At 35.1% G+C, this 18744-nt stretch overlaps 1 protein-coding gene across 1 annotated transcript in view; it reads right to left on the bottom strand.

Moving 5' to 3' along the window:
- The window catches only part of LOC145676497 (uncharacterized), a 252372-nt gene that overhangs the window by 41457 nt on the left and 192171 nt on the right, over window positions 1–18744 (bottom strand). Inside the window, exon 4 of the mRNA XM_081747308.1 lies at window positions 4076–4419. Within this exon, the coding sequence (XP_081603434.1) occupies window positions 4076–4419 (344 nt within the window). The remainder of the gene's footprint in view (window positions 1–4075; window positions 4420–18744) is intronic.

Genomic DNA, 18744 nt, shown 5'->3' with positions numbered 1-18744 from the left:
CCCATACCATTAAATACACATTATTTATACCAAAACCTGATTTTATTCGTATCTTCTAATCTCGTAGGCCAATACTTTATAAGTGTACTGTGATGTGAGTTTTACAAATTTATTGTAATGTTTTTCATTGTACAAGCTTTGCTATTTATAGACTTAAATTGGATTTAAACTACTCGTTGAACAAAACAGTACGTTTATTGTAAAAATTATTAACGTGTAGCAGTTTCGCCAAATATTCACTTTGGATTCACAGTGGATAGTTGGCGAAACTGATAACTTTTTTATTTTTTTACAATAATCAGTTTCGCCAACTATCCACTGTGAATCCAAAGTGAATATCCGGCGAAACTGATAACTTTTTTATTTTTTACAATAATCAGTTTCGCCAACTATCCACTGTGAATCCAAAGTGAATATCTGGCGAAACTGATAACTTTTTTATTTTTTACAATAATCAGTTTCGCCAACTATCCACTTTGAATCCAAAGTGAATATTTGGCGAAACTGCTACACGTTAATAATTTTTACAATAAACGTACTGTTTTGCTGAGTGAGTAGTTTAAATCAAAGTTTATAGTAGAAAAAGAAAGTTCAAGAATAAAAATATTATATATAAATATTATATATATAGAATATATATAAAACGATAAAATTTTATAATATCTACCTCAATTACATAAAATAATGTACGCTGTACATACATACAATTTTAAAATAAATAGATTACCGTAAAAATACCCCTAATTCTTTCTTTTTTAAATTAAACTTATTTTACCGTTCATTGATAAATTATTATTTAAGTATAAAAAAACATGTCTAAGAAAAATAAAAGAGTCAAAACATAGTTTGAAGAAATGTTTCATAGATGACTGTTTCTCCTTGACAGCTACGTCTTCATGAGGGCATTAAAACAAATAAGTCGTTCATAAAAAATATCCCTAGTTCTATTGTTGGGTGTGCAAGTAGAAACTCGGTTCTTTGGGGTCCAATTGCACTGTACTGAGAACATACTTATTACACGGATTAATAATCGAAATATTCGCCATTACTGTCTACGGTCTTTTGTCAGTAATGTGGGAACTGATGAATGCCGTCACGATAAAAACTTGATGGTTTACAAGCAAAATAATTATCGACCCATTTTCGCACATCTTCCTTCCACTTGCATGAATCGCTGATCTTTCAAAGATGACGACATCTATCTGAATAAGTAGGAATTCAACGGCGCCAAGTCTGGAAAATGCGCCGTATGCTGAAGAGCTTCCAAGCCTAAAGCGAAGATGAGTTCCTGGGTTTCTTTTCCTGTATGTGGATGAGCGTTTTAATCAACAGCACTTTCCGACTTCCTTGGCCAGTAAATGGTCTTTTTTCCTTAAGGATTTTACTTAATTTGATCAGTTGGGCCTGTTAACATTCAGCTGTCACAGCTACACCAGGTTCCAGAAGCTCGTAGTAAATAACATCTTCGCAATCCCACCACACACATAATAACACTTTCTTGGTATGAATATTCGTTTTTACAACTAATGTTGATGGCTGGCCTGGATCAACCCACATTTTACGGCGTTTAGGATTGTCATACAAAATCTGCTTTTCATCAACCGTGATGATTTTGTGCAAAAAGTTTTTGTTTTTGTACCGCGAAAGCCAATTCATGCAGGTGTCAACTCTTCAGTTTTTGTTTCTTTCCGTCAGTGCATGAGGAACCCACTTCCCTCTCTTCTGCATTTTCCCATTCCATGCGAGGAACCCATTTCCCCTTTCTTCTGTATTTTCCCATTCCATGCGAGGAACCCATTTCCCTTTCTTCTGTATTTTCCCATTCCATGTGAGGAACCCATTTCCTTTTCTTCTGTATTTTCCCATTCCATGCAATCGAAGTGATATTGCTTGACGAGTAATGCCTAACTGTTCAGCAAGTTCTTCTTGGGTTTGACATGCATTTTCATCCAGTACCACTTCAAGTTCCTCATCCTCAATTTTTTTTTTTTTTTTACTGCACCTGGACGTCGATTGTCCTTCGGACTAAACGTTCCGCCACGAAATTTTGTAAACCATTTTTTTACTGTTGAATGATTCTCAGAATGTTCACCCGAAGTCAAACTAATCAATTCTGTTGCTTGCGTAGCATTTTCTCATTTGAAAACAAAGGAGAATACGACGGCGTAAATGTTGCTTATCGAACTCCATCTCTACTACACTTGATAACGCTGCATGACAGCTTGCGCCAGACTGAGCCTTGTGTTACAAAACCAGCAATGCCTAAGCTACATATAATCACACTAGCGGTCGAATTGGATACGTTGAAGAGTGTTGTTGAATGCATCCAACTTTAGGGCCGAGTTTCTATTTGCTATTTCTTTTTTTCGGCCGGGTAGTTGAAAGTCTACTACTGAACTATGTTAAGTTATAAAGTAATCATCATCTTAATAATAAATTATTAATGAATTTTTCAAGTCTGAGTTGAAAGTTTATAAATGATCGTAAATGAAAGTAATCTCTCTATTGCTAATATATTATTGCTAGAGAGATTACTTTCATACTATGTGTATATAGTATGTGATCAAAAGTATCCGGACACCTGGCTAAAAATGGCTTACAAGTTTGTGGCGCCCTACATCGGTACTGCTGGAATTCAATATGGTGTTGGCCCACCCTTAGCCTTGATGACAGCTTTCACTCTCGCAAGCATACTTTCAATCAGATGCTGGAAGGTTTCTTGGGGAATGGCAGCCCATTCTTTTACGGAGTACTGAACTGAGGAGAGGTATCCATGTTGGTCGGTGAGGCCTGGCACGAAGTCGGCGTTCCAAAACATCCCAAAGGCGTTCTATAGGATTCAAGTCAGGACTCTGTGCAGGCCAATCCATTACAGGGATGTTATGGTTGTGTAACCACTCCGCCACAAGCCGTGTAGTATGAACAGGTGCTCGATCGTGTTGAAAGATGCAATCGCCATCCCGAATTGCTCTTCAACAGTGGGAAGCAAGAAGGTGCTTAAAACATCAATGTAGGCCTGCGCTGTGAGAGTGCCACGCAAAAGAACAAGGGTTGCAAGACCCCTCAAAAAAAAAAAAAAAAAAAAAAAAAAAAAAAAAAAAAAAACACGACCACACCATAACACCACCACCTCCGAATTTTACTGTTGGCACTACACACGCTGACAGATGACGTTCTCCGGGCATTCGCCATACCCACACCCTGCCATCGGATCACCACATTGTGTACCGTGATTCGTCACTCCACACAACGTTTTTCCACTGTTCAATCGTCCAATGAACGAGTACGCTCCTTACACCAAGCGAGGCATAGTTTGGCATTTACCTGCGTGATGTGTTTATGAGCAGCCGCTCGACCATGAAATCCAAGTTTTCTCATCTCACGCCTAACTGTCATAGTACTTGGAGTGGATCCTGATGCAGTTTGGAATTCCTGTGTGATGGTCTGGATAGATATCTGCCTATTACACTTTACGACCCTCTTCAACTGTCGGCGGTCTCTGTCAGTCAACAGACGAGGCCGGCCTGAACGCTTTTGTGCTGTATGTGTCCCTTCACGTTTCCACTTCACTATCACATCAGACACAGTGGACCTAGGGGTGTTTAGGAGTGTGCAAATCTCGCGTCCAGACTTCTGACACAAGTGACACCAAATCACCTGACCATGTTCGAAGTCCGTGAGTTCCGCGGAGCGCCCCATTCTGCTTTCTCACGATGTCTAATGACGACTGAGGTCGTTGATAATGAGTATCTGGCAGTAGATGGCAGCACAATGCACCTAATATGAAAAACTTATGTTTTTAGGGGTGCCCGGATACTTTTGATCACATTGTGTAGATATATCCCCATATTCTATTATAAATAAATAAATGTCTGAACTTAAACTAGACCAGTACATTTGTTGTAATGATTTTGTAAACAAGTTAAGTATTTGCTACAACTGCCGAAATGGACAGTTCTTAATTGGAAAGACATACCAAAGAAATAAATTCCTGTGTTGAAATCATACTTTTTTTTTTTTTTTTAACCAGATTTGTCTTTGGCAGTAAAATGAATGAAGAGCAAAAAGGACTTACCGCAGTAGTAGAAACATGTCCATTGTTGCCATACAATGCTTTATTCAGGTACTCGACACAACCATGTACAGCACAGCGGGCTGCTATGCAGGCCTTCTCTCCCCAGTTGACACCGTCTGCCAACGCGAGGATAGCGCTGTTCTCCCGGGCTACAATGGCAAACGCATCAGCAATTGGATTGCCTGCATTCTGGTGCGTCACTGGATGGCATTCATACAACGTGGTGGCTGCACCGTACGCTCTCGAGTGAGCACGGTTCCAGTTGATGACACCAGCGATTTCTTCGTTCTTGGAGGCTAATAGAGGTTCGGCTACATTATTGGTGCTGATTGGAGGTGCAGAACCTGCAGATTTACAACAGGTGAGAAATATTGCATATAATACACTATCATATATACAGATCTCTGTAAGGATGGAATTGCTACCTTTGAAAAGATATAGAAAAAGCTAGAGAAACAGAATAATGCTGTAAATATACAGAAGGACGAAACTATTTTGATATTCCAAGTAAGTTAATATGTCGCTCTTACCCATGCATTCCGATTAAGACATCATTATCAAGTCTAATCTACTTTGTGATTTGTCGATTTCAGCAGCGAAATGCAAGCGTCTTGTGCAATCAGATTACTTTGTGTGTTTCTCTTTGACATGGTTATACCATGGAGTACCAAAGCTACCTTTATACATGGACGGAAACAGTGCTGATTGTTCTTTCCTGCTTGATAACAGCTATGTTTACTAATGTATATAACTAAAATATGAAGTCGTTAACGGAACCTAAGCGATACAAATACAAGATTACTACAGAAATCACGTTGTTCATTCATTTCAATGAATGTTATTGAATGATATTTAAAAAAATAAGTTTATTTTGATTTATTAGAAAAAAGAATTCACCTTGCGCCAGCTGTTACTGCGTTTCATTTTAGAAACCATATCTTCGATATTTCAGCTCGCCCAGAGGCTTTCCGCCAGTAAACTAGAAGGAAACAATTAAACGCTCTTTGTTGTTCTTTCTCCTGCAACAAAAGAGAAAACTAACTATTCTGAAAGGCACTAACATGCGAGGTGTGTTCAAAAAGTATCCAACCTTCGGTTGGGAAAAATACATTTATTGATTTCGAAATCCGAAACACTAATCCCCTTTAAAGTAGTCTCCTTGATAATGCATACACTTCTCCCAGCACTCCCACCATTGTTGGAATTACTCTGGAACGCAGTTTTTGGAATGGTGAGCAACCGTGCTGTTGCATTCTGCATGATGTCTTCTCTTGATTCAAATAGTCTCTTTTAGTAGCATTTTCAGTTTGGGAAATAACCTAAAGCCACACGGAGTCATGTCGGGTGAGTAAGAAGCCTAACGACACACAAGAATGTTGTGTTTGGCGACGGAATCCTGAATCAAATTCCGCGAACATTGTCTCATGTCCAAATTCTCATTCAAAATTGAATGTACCGATCTGACTGAATGGTTTCCGCCTGGGTATTGCCAAACTTGGCAAAATTTGCAATATCGCCGCTCAAGTTTTTCTATCATTTTACAGAAAACTGAAATCCGACGACAGCTCACTACACGTCTTCACTGGTTGGCCGACTGTCAGCGACTGACCTCGTCTGCGGGCGGGAAACAATTCACGACTGCACATGAGTGTCCCCTCTACATTTACACTGAAGAAAGTCTCCCGTGCTTCATTAGTTTACGCGCGAAAAAATAAAGTTCGATACTTTTTTAACATTCCGTATGTTTCAACATTTGAACCCTGGAATTATTTCCAATCATTCTTAAGAAATTGAGGTAATCTTACACATTATCTATCATCCTAGTGAGATCGCCTCAATCTTTTAGGAGTGAATGGACATAATTCCAGTCTTCAAGTGTTGAAACATAGTGCCTTTCAGAATACTTGTTTCTCTCTTTTGTTACAAGACTATAAACAACAAAGAATGTTTAATTAGTGCCTTCTAATTTACGGACGGATTGATCGCGACCGAAGCCACCATGCGAGCTGAAGTATCAAATACATGATTTCTTGAATGAGAAGCAACTATAGGGGTGCAAGGTAAGTTCTTTTTTGTATTAAATATCTACCTAGAGCATTTACTAGTAGTTATTATTTCGATTTACTTTCCCAGTTTTTTCACATGATTATTTTAGTGCTATGCTTTGTAAATAAAAGCAAGTTGTTTGAAACCAATTTTCTCTTACTAAAATATAAGCAAAGACGTTACTGTAAATGCTAAAAAAAAATGGGACGATGGCTAGAAATCGATTCAATTGCAGGTTCTTGGTGCTATCTCTGAGTAATCATGTGAAATTGAAGTTCTATAATCGATTTCTACTCATGAATTCTCACAACTGAAATATTCATCAACAATAATATAAGGTATATCGGATTAGTACATCAGATTGAAAATAACACGAAAATAAAATTACATTCATATAACTGTACCTAACGTTTAATAAATTAACGGTACAAATGACTATTTGTATCTGGCTAAATGAGTTAAGAAAATCCTTCTCACTTTGTCAACAGTGCTAAGCCGACCCTTTTTTTTCTTCTTTTTTTTTTTTTCCCGAAATATACGAACGAAATCTACGTAACTTTACTTTCTAGAAAGTAAATTACCAATTTACTCACCACATTTTACGAATTAACGAAGCAAAACTAACGAACATATTTAACTCTATTTCCTAGAATATAGATCAATGTTAGCATCATTTTTACTAACGACATGTATGGAATAAGACTTTTTTAAGCAAGTCCATAAAATCTCATTACCTTTATTTCATTTTATGCGCATTAACAATACTATGGTAATCTTCTAATGAAATTCATCGAACTGAACCTTTCAGTATACAAATAAATAGTATGAGAATATCAAGTTTCTAATTAGATGCCAATTAGGCCCCAATTAGATCGATACTATCGTCTTGTCCCAATATAAGAGACACACTTGACAACTACAATCTTTAATTGTCGAAGGCAACTTTTGATAGTTTTCAGCTGAAAACAAAAAGCACAAATTTTAAGTCTTGAATATTTAATAAAACTAAACTTTGAACTAATCTACTTCCAATTTGCTTGTTCATTCGTCTGAGGATGGCTAACTTTTGTTGGACGATGTTCTAAAATATGTTTTCTCTAAACATGCGTTCCGTTGGTGCTCATAAACTAGATTGGTCCCTTTAGAAGCTAGCTTAAGTATGAAGACGTAACATACATGGAACATTAAATAACAAATTAGACTAATGTTATTTGAACATAGCAAAGAGAAACACCAAAAATTAATCTGTTCCAATGACGCTAACATTTCATTGTTTGCTCGAAATCTGCAACTTTGCAAGCACATTGATTATATTTATTACGATGATTATTTTAACGCAAACAAATTCTCTTATACTTTAAACAAAATTTAAAAAAAATGTAATACACGACTTACATTATATTCATAATAATACTGTATATGAATGATGTCGGTTATTGATGCTAAATAGTTACAATGAATCCCAAGATATGGCCCTACACTTCCGTTCGCATATTGTCTTAAATAATTGCATCCATATCCATATGCAAATTTCATTACCGAACAATGATTGAAAAGAGATTAATTCAGTTATTTATGTCGTACATATTTGCTACAGCGTTTTTCGTTTTATACCTACATCTTTACAAATATTACAGCAACGTACAAAAGCTGACTGAATTTGATGCCCAAACAGTTTGTACTGTAGTTCATAGACTTTGATGCATATGGTTCAGGTTCGATTTGCATTGACACTATAAATTAAATAATAACAAAAATAAAAAACAAATAGTAAGCTCCGATCCTGATGTACTGAAACTCTGATTTGATCTCACAGAGTTGATCTCCCAGAACTTGTATCTTTACATTAATGCCTTCTACTAATGGAAACATACGTGAAAATAAAAAACGAACTAAAGAGGAATTAATTCGAAATATTATACATCTCGCGTACCTTAGATAAATACCACGAACACGGATTATTGTTCAAAATAAGAAAACATGATTTACAATTAAGATTATACAACACAGACACAAGTCACTAATACGACAATACAGACCTACGCATAATTGTATCGAAAATCACGGAGTTATGTGCTTGCTGTAAGGCTGTTTAGAACAGAATCATTTTAACGATAAGATTCATTTAAGTTTCGGACCACTCTGGAATAATAATCTGAACTAAAGTTAAAGAGTTTGCCCACGTAAAATTCGCTAATTTTATTTATAATAACTACAATTACACTTAAAATTTAGAGAAATGGCGTCCTAGTACTAAAAAGTTCTAAGTACAGTAACATGAATCTTGAACATGTTACTAATTACTGAGAAATGAATCACGAACATGCTGTGATCCTGACGTAGCTGATTTTTTTTTTTTTTAAAAAAAACAAGAAAATAAACTTTGCACCCCAAAACGCACAATTTAGTGGGCTCTCTTATCAGCCATTATTCCGGACAACCGCCCTGCACTGAAGTCTCCACTACAGTCGACTCCTCTGAAAAAGAGAAAGTGGACTTTACTATGAATGTAAATTACGGTTTCATAAAGAGCATGCACAGGCTTAACACGGTGAAGAAAAATCTTTGGGGAGTTGGAAGCTACAGATATATATATAAAAGCTGCCTCAGGCTGCTTAGCTGAGATGTACCTGAATGGTATGATTTGAACGTTGGCAGTAAATGCAGTTTCTTCATGAAAGTGGGCTCCAGAATTTAAGGTATACGATGAAACCTTACGCTGACATTTCCGTAGAAGTATTGCAGTTCCTCTCCATAATCGGCTCAAGAATGTTTCTAGCAGCAGTGCGAGTAGTTGATCGTGACTTCTTTGTCATGTACTCGATTTTAAGTCTGGCATTTCTAGATTTTTATATATATAATCGAGGTAAGTTTGAAATGATAATAAAGCTTAGGGCACCTACCCTAGGTTGATCCATCATTTACTACAGTGAATGCCTTATGAGCCCTCGATATTCACATGAAGATAGTTGCTGTGGAAACTCAGGATACGCCTATGCGAGGAAGTTCTTGTCCTCTTACTATTTAAAGGGTTTTTTTTTTTTTTTTTTTTTTTTTTAACGAGTAGGCCTATCCTGCGTACGGGTATATCCAATATCGGCACAGTAACGCTCCCTTTTCCCCGGCGCTGTCCGAAGGCGTCCCAAGACCACAAAGTATCGAATTTCACAGTTTGATCACAGCCAAGAAAACTTCAACCCGATCCGAGAGCTTTCTAGCACCAGGAAAGTGCTTAAATAAATACTGGTCCTCCATGCTTCATGTTACAAGGCAAAGGTATCGCGTGCCTTACCGGAACCCAATGACACAGATAATTTGTCCGTTTGGGAATCGGTCGAACTACTACTTACCAGCAGAAGCTCTTTTAGACTTGCAGACACCTAATTGGGATCATGCCGAACCACTATTATTATTAAATATTCTGTCTATCGGCAGGTTTTCGGGTTATTTTTTTCTGGGTTTTCGGTTCAGGTTTGGAAATGTTTCTTCTATGTTTGCTGAACTACTGATGTACATAATTGCCCAAATCTTTACACGGAGAGAAAGATAAGCATACAAACTTTCTTACAGTTATCTCGACATGTAGCGCTTATGCAGTCCTCTACATTGCTTCTAGCTCTATGAAGCTGAAACAGCATAACCTAAGACTGTCAAAACTAGTTTACTTCCGAATGCATACGAAGAAACTTGCAAGAAGATGATAGCATTGGATTCCTGTTAATATCCGAATTAGTTCATTCTCCAAATTGGGGAGAAAAGTTTAAAGGTTGCCTAGAAGTAGTACAATGATCAAACTAAAACACATCAACACATTGAGCAAGGCTATGAGATAATATAGTACATAAAACACAGAATCACGTAACAGTTTCAACGCAATAACTGTATTTTTATCAGACTTCCACAAGAGAAGAAGGAGTGAAAGTCTGATGAAGAAAAAGTTATTGTGTTGAAAGTGTTACCTGACTGTGTGTTTTATGTACTATTGTGTTGGGAAAGAGATTTTTTGGAAAAAAAAAAATGGATAAGATAATTTGTGCTTAAGTGAATTTTAAGAAGACGAACTATTAAAATGTTTTGTTAGAATAACTTGGCCTAAGGTACAAGATTAACAAATGAACAAGACCTTTTAATTGTTTAAAGCGTGATAAAGTTGGGAATATAAGAAGGATCCAGGCCGGCTACGGGGGAACGGAAGCAGCCATAACAAGTGGAGAAGTTATTTAGCCATGTGGGTGAGAGGATTCCACACACTCATGTAAGATCATTTCCTATTTGTAAAACTTAGCTAAAAGAGACTCTGAGCAAAGAAAGTTAGGTCTGCTTGCAAAATCAGTTTTGTGACCAGAATTTATATTTTGTGAATGTTCTCTCATTTTTTTGTATATCTTAATCATTTATTCTGTGTGAATAAAATTTAAAAACTAAATATTATTTAGGTTCTTTTACTGACTTCCATAGAAAAGAAATTAGAACAAATCCCCAATAATTATATGACAGCGTAAAATACTGTCTACCAATACTCAAAATTTTTGTATTATCATTTTTATTAATCACTATATTATCAGATACCCTAGCTCAGTGTGTTGGTCTGTTTAGTTTGATGATATAAAAACGTCTGATAGAATAGTTATAGTACAATGATATATTTTGTCACTTCAAAAAATATATATATTTAAAATAAAATATGCGAATTTTACTTGGCGCAACTCTTGCGAAGTTAATGTACGGTATTGCTAATTTTATGGCATTCATCAAACGATAATCTACTAATGTTACTACTGTTTTCACTCTAACATCCACACAGAACGAATGAAAACAAAAAAATATATTTATAGCAACTGGCAAGAAACCTTAATGTTAATACTACTGTCAGAACTAGGTCAGAAACATCGTAATAACAATTATCTAAAATACTGACTGAATATTGTATTCTACAGAGTATTCAAAAAATAAATAAACGTACACAAATAATACAGACAAGAAAATTCAAACGTACAAAGAAAAAAATGAATTAACATTACTACTTTAACGTATTTATGTAAATATATCTTTTACTTACAACTCTCCAAATATCATATGATGAACTATAAATATATATATGTACACACTAAAAAAAATACAAATGTAATATTTGGCATGTATTTTCACTTTGTTTCCCGCTGTGTATGATACAGTTGCCATCCCGATTGTATCTAAAATTGTATAAATGCACTGCAAGAAGTATCTTTATTTTTGTTTTTAAATGCGTATTATGAAGGGGAAAAAAGCAAAGCACTAAATAGAAGACAAAGATTAGGAATATGTTTAGCCTTGTAAAATAACATGCTTAGAACCTCAGATTAGAGTACGGTTTCCACATTTATCTCTAGTTCTTGTATGTAGTTTCTCCCATTTTATTTTGCAACATTTAAAAAAAAAAAAAAAAAAAAAAAAAAAGGTAGGGAGGAAGGAAGAGTACGCGTCCTCCACTCTGAATAGGACAAAGTGATCTACGACCTGTGTCAAGGACGGCTTCACAATTTCACGATCTTAGGTCATACAGGTGATACCTTAGGTGATATCATGCTCCAGCCGCCTTTATTCCTGACCGTTTTCAAAGCCTGGATGAATTTCTAAGGCACACTGTGAACGAGGGTAAAAACAATAATGAATATCGTCCCCACCAGATGCCAAACCCAAACCGTTCAGGTGGTAGATATCTTACTGTCTACATTCAGCGACTCGAACATCTATATATTAAAATGTTAGGTTTATATGTCTGTAGTCAAGAAAAGTTTATATGTTTGTCTCCGATCCTTTTGACAATGAAAACTCGAAAACCACAAGTGCTAGAAACGTGCTGGTTTCGTTAGTCGATTCCAAATTTTGTGTAGATTCTTCAGTCGTAATTGAATATTTAATGAAAATGGTCGTTATTTCTTTGTTACATTTTTTAGTTGTAAATTTTAAATTTTAAAAAAGTAAAGCATCATATCCTGCGAGTTGTACATTGCAACACCACACATTTGTATAAGGGGTTAGTATATTTCTCCGGAGTTTGTTTCATGGTGATGAGAAACGAAGGATAACCATTTCTCCAGTCTAAGATGAACCTTTATTGTTTGGAGTGTTTTGCCCAATGAGCACTATATATGACTGACATTATAATTAATTGTGTGTGTAATGTATCTGCTTATTACATACAGCATTCAAGAAGAAAGGAAGCACTGATCATACATGAATTAGAAACTCCAACCGAAAGTAGGCTCAAACCTTGGAAACGGTGCGATATTGAAAAAATAATCGAAAAAAATCTACCCTTTATGGTACCCCTTGCTGATTTTTATCGAGACGCCTTTCTCATGTACGTGTGTTGTGAGGAATGACAAGGACATTCATGCTCATTTGTGAATGATGCGCTGTGTAGAGAGCGCAGGTTCAGCTAATTTAAAATAAATAAATAAATAAATGAATAAATAAATAAATAAATAAATAAATAAATAAACGCTTTAACTCACGAAAATGCCGAAATCAACAATATAATATTGCTTGTTTTAGTATTTTTTTAAAATTTTATTTTATGTTATTACGTGATTCCAGACGACTTCAGTTTAAATTTTGATCGATACAACTTTTATCAGTTTAAATAATATATAGATTTTGATATTATTGAATTTAAAAAGGGCAAAATTGTTTGTCTCTATCTTTATATGTTTTCTTATATACAGAATCAAGAGATGAACTTTTGCATATAGAAAATATTTATTATATATAAGTTTTACGTCCCACAATTATGCTGGCTAGGCTAAAGGAGACGATGGTGATGAGAAATGAATAAAATGGTGAAATGAAGAGAAAACCCATGCATATGGTGTTTGTCCACCACAAAGCTTACTTGGCGCGAGCTGGGATCGGACCTAGAACTCCATGCACCAGATGTGAAGGTTCTATCACTGAGCTACCGCGGCCCCTGCCCATATGTAAGTTACGATACTCAACATTTATTACACATATACACAAAGAAACAAAACATACTGATTTATTTATTTATTTTTTAATCATTAATCATTCATCGTACAGAAAAGAAGGGAAAGTGTGCAGATATGAACGTTTAAAATAATCAAACTATATGTCGGTTTTAACTATATTTCATTTCTGTTTTATTTGATTTTATAGTCATCCCACTGATGCTTCGAAAAAATTCCTGAAAATTTATCTCACTGAAAACCTACTTACGGCTTACAGAAAAATCTCTCGGATATAATTTGTCTTGATTGGTACAAACTTAATAACACTTGAAGAGTGAGCGACATATTGTTAATTCACTCTTCTTTGTCACGGATTCAGGAATGTCATTTTATTTTTATTTTGCTTTTTAATATTGACATGTAGAACATGAAATATGCATGTACTCTAATTTGAGGTATTATAGAATGCTTATTGTATATCGAAACCTGTGGAAACCGACCTCAGATTGAAAGCAAAATAAGCACTGGAGAAAATTCAAACTACTGTAATGGGCAGGAGAGAGATAAATATATGTATATAGTATATACTTGTGTATATCAATATCATACATAGGCTACATACAGTAAAAAAAAGACAATGATCCCAAAAGCATACCAAGAATTCACATATCAACCTACTCCTAGGAAACTCACTTAACACAGCGCAAAAAGGCAAGAAATCCAAGGAAAATATTTTAACATAGTATTGGTTGTTCATCTTATCAAGAAAACAGCCATTATATAAATAAATGCACAAGCTTATAGAATTATTCACAAACCACAAAAATAATCAACAATATTTTTTGTTCATATCAGAGAAAAAATCCACTTTAACATTACTGATGAATTTTCTTTTCCAGAAACCAATCACAAAAGAAAAGTATGATAAATAATAATATAGACAAAACACACTGCATATACAAATATTGATCAATAACATGTGATATGTGATACAAAGAAAAAAAAAAAATTGTGTTGGGTGCCAATGTGTATTTATCTTGAATACTACAAGATCCACAGAAATATGTACAAGTCTGGACTTCTATGTGCAGTGAAAAATTGCGTATTGTATTACTGTCCACTGCACAAATTTTCAACAGTGTCTAGTATAGTTCTATTCACGGAACCTAAACATATACTTCTTGTTTCTTTCTCTTTTCCTATTCACTGAACATTTACGATTTCTTTGTATCTAAACATATCCTTCTCATTTGTTTCTTTCTTCTTATTCACGGATCCTTTACGAGTTTTTGTATCTAAACATATACTTCTTGTTTCTTTCTTCCTTCCTATTCACTCAACATTTATATCTGAAAATATACTTCACCTTTCTATCTTTTTTCCCTATGCACTAAACATTTCCGGTTTCCTTGTATTTAAACATATACATCTAGTTTCTTCTTTTTTTTTTTCTATTCACTAGAGTTTTACGATTTCTTTGGATCTAAACATATACTTCTCGTTTCTTTCTTTCATCCTATTCAATGAACATTTACGATTTCTTTGTGTCTGAACATATACCCCTCGTTTCATTCTTTTCTCCTTTTCCTTTTGATGACTGACAACTGACATAAATCTTCTCTAGCTAATTTGTCATATTGTCTATTTTCCTCTTTTATTTTCACCACGCAAACACGAAAACAATCGCAATACTTGATCTAAAATATAAATGATTAAAATCTCTCATAAGCAGAATACCACTAGAATCATTCTTTATTCAGAAAACGTGTCGAAATTCAACGATGATACAGGCAATTTTCATGTAAAGTAACTTACGTTTGTAAATCGAGTAGTGCAATGATCATCATGTTCGCGTGGTTCGGAAGCCTAACATTTGTCGGACTAGAATTATGATCTGAAAAGGAAATGAGAATCATTATCCTATTCAGTGCACGGTCAATACGGCAGACTATTACAGAAATTTTGTCATATTTGAATGTTTAATCCGTTTGAATTTTACACATCCCTCTCGGATTCACAACGTGTTTTGACTTCTTTTCTCCTTCTTTAAATTCCTTATCCTGAGGATCAGAAAAGACATGTACTTGGTACTCGAAATTTATTGACTGAAAATCTTTTATTTGTAATTAAAGAGCATAAAGAGTAATTCTTGTACTTAAACATAGAGTTGCTAAAATTACGGATATGTTTTTCAAAGCTGTTACCATAACACAAATCACGACTTAATTCTCAGCTGTAAAATGAGCCAGTCTAATTGGTAGCACTTTTCAAGTTCTCAGTCGTTTCTTTTTAATATATATATATATATATGTATATAAAGTACAACGAATGCAAATGAAATTAATTTACTTGCAGTGTTTCCTGTGTGAAGAGATTAATTTCAAATTTGCAGGAAGAGCCTTTCAAAATAACTGCTCATAAATTATTTTTAAAGAATGTTGAGTCTGTAGAACATTTCTTTTCATTTGATTTCTTACATTTTGATCATACGAAAAACCTTGCACCTATTTACGTTTGAAAACACACTGTAATGAAGTATGGGGCACCTTGGGTTGCATATGGTAATACATGCTATGGTAAAGTTGACAATGAGAACTAACTGAAATTAAGTAAATGTGTACACTCTATACACCAAGAAATAAGATAGAAACAGAAGTCGAGGAATATATAAAAGATAAAATGAACTGTAAGATACCAAGAATATACAGAATATTTTAAAAATATAACGTATGTTATCCTCCTCAGACCTGAAGGCGAATTTTGGTAGCTGGAGCTACCATTGGGTATAAATTCATTGGTCAATACTGATGCTAAGAAACCTCCCAGGTCCGAATGGCATCTCACCTAACATTAAACGAATCGTAGGCAACTTAAAAAAATTCAACAAAATATTTGTTGGTGGCAGAACACCAGCTTGAAAAATGTGCTTTACAAGTTGTCAATTGAAGAGCTCAATTTCAAAAGAGCCTAAGTCAAAAAAGTAAGTTTTTCAGGAGACGAATATTTTGTGTGTGTTTCCATCATTCTAGTTCTGTAAAAGAAAAGTAATCTACATAAAACAAAACTGTAATTACTTAACTAACTAACTAACTCTATGGCCTATGGAACCCGGAGGTTCAGTGCCGCGTTCACAAAAGCTCTCCACTGACTTCTATCCTTAGCTAATTGGATCCAGTTTCTACTTTGTATTCCTATCTCTGCGAGATCCATCTTAATATTATCCTCCCATCTGCGCCTAGGTCTTCCTAATGGTCGTTTTCCTATGGGTCTACCAGTCAAGACTTTGAAAGCGTTTCTACTTACTTCCATTCTAGCTACATGACCTGCCCACCTAAGCCTCCTAGACTTGACGACCCTAACAATGTTGGGTAAACGGTATAAACTATGTAGTTCCTCGTTATGAAGTTTCCGCCATTCCCCATTCTCGTTCCTCGTGGGTCCGAATATTCTTCTCAGGATCCTGTTCTCAAATACTTTCAGTCTATGTTCTTCCCTCAGAGTAAGCGACCATGTTTCGCAACCATACAGAACAACAGGCATGATTATCGTTTTATATATTTTAAGCTTCAAATTCCTCGACAGAACTCGCGACGACAAGAGATTTTGAACCGAATAGTAACACGAATTCCCTGCTTTTAGTCGACATTTAATTTCTTCGTGAATATGATTTTCGTCTGTTAATATTGATCCTAAATATTTGAAAGTATCCACTTTATCAAAAGTATTATTTAATATTTTAACGCCTCCACAATTTGCCGTATTACGGTCCCGACGCACTTCCATGTATTTAGTTTTCTCTGCATTTACTTCTAAACCCATGTCCCTGCAAGCGTTTAATAATATCTCTGCATTTATTTCTACTGTTCTCCTATCATCCCCTATTAAATTTACATCATCAGCATATGCCATAACCTGGTGAATGCCGTTCAACTCTAGGCCCTGGTTGCTATCTTTGATTTTCCTTATGGCGTATTCCAGCACAAAGTTAAATAATAATGGCGACAACGCATCTCCTTGTTTCAGGCCATTTTCGACGTGGAAGCTCGCGGACAAAAATTTTCCTACCCGGACTTTACTTTGGGATTCACTTAAACATATCTTAATTAATCTAATTAGCTTTCTCGGTATTCCAAGCTCTGTAAGAACGTTGTATAATGTTTCTCTCCTAACCGAGTCGTAAGCCTTTCTAAAATCAATAAATAGTTGATGTACCGGGGTATTGTATTCCCACTTCTTTTCGAGTATTTGGCGAATGGTAAATGTACTGTAATGTACTGTAATTACTTACTTTTCGTAAAATAACTGTGAAATAATCATCTATAGCAAGAGTTTATAAGTGTTTTTTTTAGGCGTGAGTCAGAAAATAACTTCAGAGAATACCGCTGACTAAGGACATTTTGGAAAACAACGTTGTTTTCTTTTGCCTACAATTAATTTGACTAATGGAGTTTTGGCATGAGACCCTATTCAATATACGGAGATGCTGAAACAGAACTTAATAGAACCAATATTTCAAAATTGACAAAAATTGACTTAGTACTTTGTCTTTCAAAAGAAATTAACAAATACATTTATAATTGAAGAGGTGGATTCCAAAAGAGCCTATTAACATTTACTAGATGATTACTAGAAGTAAGTGACTTCTAGGTGAAATGCCATTCGAACATGGGGAGGTTTCTTAGCATCAGTGTTGACCAATGAATTCATAGCCAACGGTAGATCCAGCTACCAAAATTCGCTTTCAGGTCTGAGGAGGTTATATAGAAAGAACCGGAAGATCAACTGAGAAAGTGAAAAATCAGAGGATGTATTTGAGAACTTTACAAACACATCGACACCTCTATAAAAATTGTTGCTTGAGTACCGCAGGATTTTGAAACCTGTATTTTTTGACAGCGCACATATTAGTTCTTAAGTGAAGTCCTGACCGGACTACGGTAGGTCCTATAGTATTGGAGCTATGGACTTTTAAAGTTTATTTATGTTTTCGCCAGCCTATAAATGCGAAATGACGGTTTTCTGCACCCAGGTTGATCTATACTTTTTGTCTTATTTTGGTGTCAGGAATCACCTCCCAAACGTCGTTGATGTTGTTTTGAAACACCTTGTAATATATTATATACTGTTAATTAGGATGTCAATTATCTAACCATACAGGGAGACAAAAAAAAAATTCTTTTATTCCGTAAATTTCTGTGGATCTTGTACTACAAATAATACACAGTTGTCTCAGTGTTGAATTTTGGTGTCTTTTCTACGATGGGATAAATCTACATTTCCATTCTACACACTTATAAACACAGAAAAATAAATAGTAAATGAGGCAAAAAACAATAAATATAGTTAAATGTTGAACGAAGGAATATATGCAAAATATATTTTTCGGCGTGTAGGGTTCATGAAACTTGTAAATACATTTTTATTCGGAATCCATTTTTTTCCACCATCACAAGACTTCATTCATACAGTTGCAAGAGGTTAAATTAAAAAAAAAAAAAAAATCATTCAGCATTTCCACGACACATGTCTCTTTATGACACCTTCTTTCTTATTTTTATTTTTCACCAGACTTCAGAAAAAGAAGGTTCTTAAGTCGGCCCATTCATATACATGTTGTATATTCACGCATAACTTCGGCTACGTGCACATATTTTAATGATTCGTTCTTTGATTGAA

Source organism: Thermobia domestica, unplaced genomic scaffold, assembly GCF_964235325.1.
Source record: "Thermobia domestica unplaced genomic scaffold, izTheDome1.hap1.1 HAP1_SCAFFOLD_171, whole genome shotgun sequence".
In the NCBI taxonomy this organism is placed as follows: domain Eukaryota; kingdom Metazoa; phylum Arthropoda; class Insecta; order Zygentoma; family Lepismatidae; genus Thermobia; species Thermobia domestica.
Note: the sequence above shows the minus strand (reverse complement) of the source record. Positions and strands in the feature narration are given on the sequence as shown.